At 39.8% G+C, this 4,002-nt stretch overlaps 1 protein-coding gene across 1 annotated transcript; it reads right to left on the reverse strand.

The window, feature by feature from the left end:
• Positions 1-1,992: 1,992 nt before the first annotated feature.
• On the reverse strand, positions 1,993-3,551 carry LOC126253064 (peritrophin-1-like). The gene is made up of 2 exons (XM_049954150.1): positions 3,446-3,551; positions 1,993-2,293 (listed from the first exon to the last, which is right to left on the reverse strand). Exons 1-2 carry the CDS (start codon positions 3,450-3,452, stop codon positions 2,067-2,069), a joined length of 234 nt encoding a protein of 77 aa, XP_049810107.1. The 5' UTR covers positions 3,453-3,551; the 3' UTR covers positions 1,993-2,066.
• Positions 3,552-4,002: the final 451 nt, after the last annotated feature.

Consider the following 4,002-nt stretch of genomic DNA (forward strand, 5'->3'; position numbering starts at 1 on the left):
GGAAAACTTATCATCACAACGGCTAGAGACGACCAATAATGCTAGCTACTTCCACACTCCTGCAGGTCGTGGCAGAGAAAAGGCCGTCTCCGTTGCCGCTGCAAGCACCAGGTCGCGGAAAACAGCTAGCAGAGCGTCGTTTCAGAGACAGAGCCGTGCACCACAGGTGGTACGACTTTTAAAATCCGGGATGGCGTAGACCTCATAGCACAGTTATGTACCTAGAGTTGCTTCGCTCCAACGTGCATATCTACTCCTGTGTTACTCATGTAGGCAGCTTGGGAAAACCGTATTTAGTAACACTGCCTTAGTGACAGTCAAATTGGTAACATTACCATCGCTGTCATGCAGTGAAGTTATTGATTGTATTTTGATGCTGGTGTGCGTTTCATACGCCCACAATCTCTTAAGATATCCTGCCAGATTTCGAGAGAGTTTTGACGTGGAGACTATTAAAACCTTCTCGTATTCAAATCGGCGTTGATCTTCGAAATTCTGTAAGACGTCGCCAACTTTGCGGATTGTACGTTCTAAAAAACATTGCAAGCTTTTTCCTTTCCTTCTGCGTCAGTGTTCTGAGATATTTTGTGTACCACTGGGGATATGTTCCGTCGGAAAGGAGACCGCCTCTTAGAAAGCTGTCAAATGAGTTTTTATCTGCTTTTTTATACAGACATACGTTAAGTTTGCTTTCGGTAGCTTGTAGTTTACAGTGTTCACTTTCACTACAACCATCGTGTAGTCACTAATCCCTGTAACCGTCATGATATTCCGTATTTCCTCAGGGGAATTTGTTGCAAAGCATATTAAGTGCGTTTCCGCGACTACTCGTATACGCACTTCGCGTAAGCTCCTGAAGCAAATAGTTTTCGAAGATAACACTCAATATGATATTTCGTACGAAGTTTTATGGCTATCGTAGGCTCTGAAAACGAATTCCCGCCAATGTTTCTAGGATTGCTTGAAATCACCATCAGTTATACCAGACTGAATGAGATGCCTGTTTCAGAAGATACTCACACCTTTGAATCATTTAGGAACAATATGATCTGAGTTGGGTGGTCGTAGAAGGAATGAATCACTGGTTAATTTATTTTGTGGCGAATACGCTCATCACACATAATATCTTTATGGATGATCCTGACTTAGGAACAATGTGTCCTACGAATTAGAAAATGAAGTGGACTTGCTAGACTGAAGTGCCCAAAGCTCTTACTTGATCCCAAAAACGTCTTTAGCAACTGGAGACAATTGTTTTCGAAATGATTTTGTCAATACGAACGACAAAATTATTTATCGTACTGCATTAAAAATTTCCTTCGTGTGTGCATCTGAATGTTGCTGACACTTGCTCCCTAAGAAAAGTTGCCCACGTGTATTATTTGTTACCTAACATCTTCAGAACAACAAGTAATATGTGTAAAAGTAAGTTCATTCGTTCCGTGTTCAAGATTTCACACGTCATCATCTTAAATCAAAGTAATACAGCTGCAACTTTTGAAAAAAAACAGGTGAAGTTGTTATCATAGCTTCAGTTAGACGCTTAGGTAAATAAAGGTGAAGCTTAACCAGAATTTGTATAAATATAGGACAGCAAAAAAGTGACTTCTTCGTTTGGCTTCAGGACATTAGATGTGTTAGTTATTTCTGTATGACTGCCATCAGTAGTCAAGACAGCCGAAGCCGTTTGTTTAAAACATAACACTGAATTACCAATAATTGATACATCGGTATCCAGCAGCACTTGAGCTATAGTTGATTGGAACATTACCTGAAGAAGAATATGTATCTCAGAAATAAAGACGGAAGAGTGTTAAACTAGCGTTCAGTGACCATTCGATGATGCGGTCCTTAGATGTGAACAGGAGGGGATGAATTATAGATATATACTTTTTGCAACACTTATTTATTATGAATTAATATGTTGGCACACATAATAATAATTACATTCAGTGGTAGCATAGGATATACAGATAGTAAATTTCAGCCAGATTCATTAGACACTTAAATTTTATTCTAAGATTTTCTTAACAAATATCTGTGGTTAAGGGGCAAGTTCGCATCTTCTACTTCCTCGAGGGCGGCCAGTCGCAGGCGTTGATATTGGCGTTCCAGACGAGTCCAGCAGGGCACTCCAAGTGGACAGCCTTGCCGTTGCTGCACTCCCAGAAGCCGTGTGTGTCCGTGTCGTCTGGATAAAAGACGGGCGTAGCGCCGTCATCTTCGGGGCACGTGGGCGTGGTCGCTGTGGCCACAGCGGCCAACACGCTCAGCACCAGAAGGGCTGCCAACACTGTGGGATAAGAGGGTTAGTGTTCCGTGTATTTCAAGTTAGTGCACAATAAAACCAACAAATTTATTTCCTTATGTGAATCAAAATATACAGGAAGATATATAAGAATTTTCACTCCCATTCATCAAGCTATTCTTCTACCAGCTTATTAAATTTCATTAACGTCAAGATTTTTCAAAACGCATTTGTCGCAAAGATGTAGAACATAGGCAGACAAGCAACTACTTCCTTGATTAATGCAGAATTCCTCTCTACCAAGCAAGTTCGTTTATTTTTGGTGTGGTTTGGTCACATGTCAATCATATGGTAAAAGAACACAACACATGAAATAATGTGCTTAGGTTGAAAAGCACGGAAACAGCACAATTTCAGCTCACTTTCTATGATGGTATTATATGATGCTGTTATATTACGTCGCCCAAAATTTTTCATATGTTATTCCTGTATCTCCCCTCACTCTCCGCTACTGTAAAGAGAAAAATAGGCATCTCCCCATTATTAGAAAAAAGCAATCTTAACACACACTGTAAATAGTATTAGGCATGGAGAAACGCTCGCCTTGTCATGTACTGTAGCATGCTGACACCTTTGTTTCCATATCTCAAATTACTTAAGACGTATTCCGTTCGTCTAAGCTCTGATAGGTAATATATATATTTCAAAACAAAAGAGCAAACCAACTTCGCACTTTAGAAGCTGTAAAAGTGTAATTCCTTCTCATAGTTCCCACTTCAACTCTTGGAAAAGCATGCTAGTGGCAAGATTAAAGGGATTATTGTGCTTATCGACTGAAAGAAATTAATAGTAGAAATTAGTTTGACACATCCATGGTGTGTTAATGGAACGCTCCCGGGTACATTTCTGTTTCCTGACAGACATGGTTTTATTTTGGTTAAGAAGAGGTTGTTGCTCCAAGTAGTCTATTAATAACGAGGGATTAAGAAGGAATTCGAAGCATTCGCACTATACATAATCCAGTCCATAACACAGTTTTCAGAAACAGTTCTTTATAGCTGTGCACGATTGTATACACGTAGCTAAATGTAACCGAAAGCTGCTCTATCGATACACTTGTACCTACGTTACATTTGAAGCGTAGCAATTAACTTTGATTGTCAGCTGCATCTAAACAAGAGGAAAAGTTGAACTTACGTTTCATGGCGAAAGTTATTCCAGCTAATTCTGGCGAACGCAGAACGAAACTAATGCTTGGTTTGGAAATGAGTTGGAGTTACATACTAAATGTCATTGACGTCACACCGACCTGGGTAAACCCTGATTCGCTCTGCTCCATTAGAAGTATGATAACGATTGTTTGCAACGTGTCATGTATCTGTGTAATCATCTCAAAGATAAAATTTACATGACTTTCTGTGTGCTATCTCAACAACTTTTCTTTTAAGAGCGGCTGATAAATATTGTGCCCGAAACCATTCACCCTTACGAAATGTTACCACAGCGTTTGGTTAGTAATTAGGAGTGAGATCGCCTTGGTGCACGCTACTGGAGAAAGCAAACTCTTCAACATGGCAGAACAGTATTAATGCTTCCTAGTACCGTTTTGACCACAGTAAACCGATACATTTACCCTACAATTAGTTGGAGTACAAAGTATATTTATTCGGTTTATTTCCGCATGAATTAAGTAGCCTGAGCTTCCGTGTACATAACATTGTAGTTGCTGAAGTGATACATATAAACATGATACA

The sequence above is a fragment of the Schistocerca nitens genome, chromosome 4 (genome assembly GCF_023898315.1).
Source record: "Schistocerca nitens isolate TAMUIC-IGC-003100 chromosome 4, iqSchNite1.1, whole genome shotgun sequence".
NCBI lineage: Eukaryota > Metazoa > Arthropoda > Insecta > Orthoptera > Acrididae > Schistocerca > Schistocerca nitens.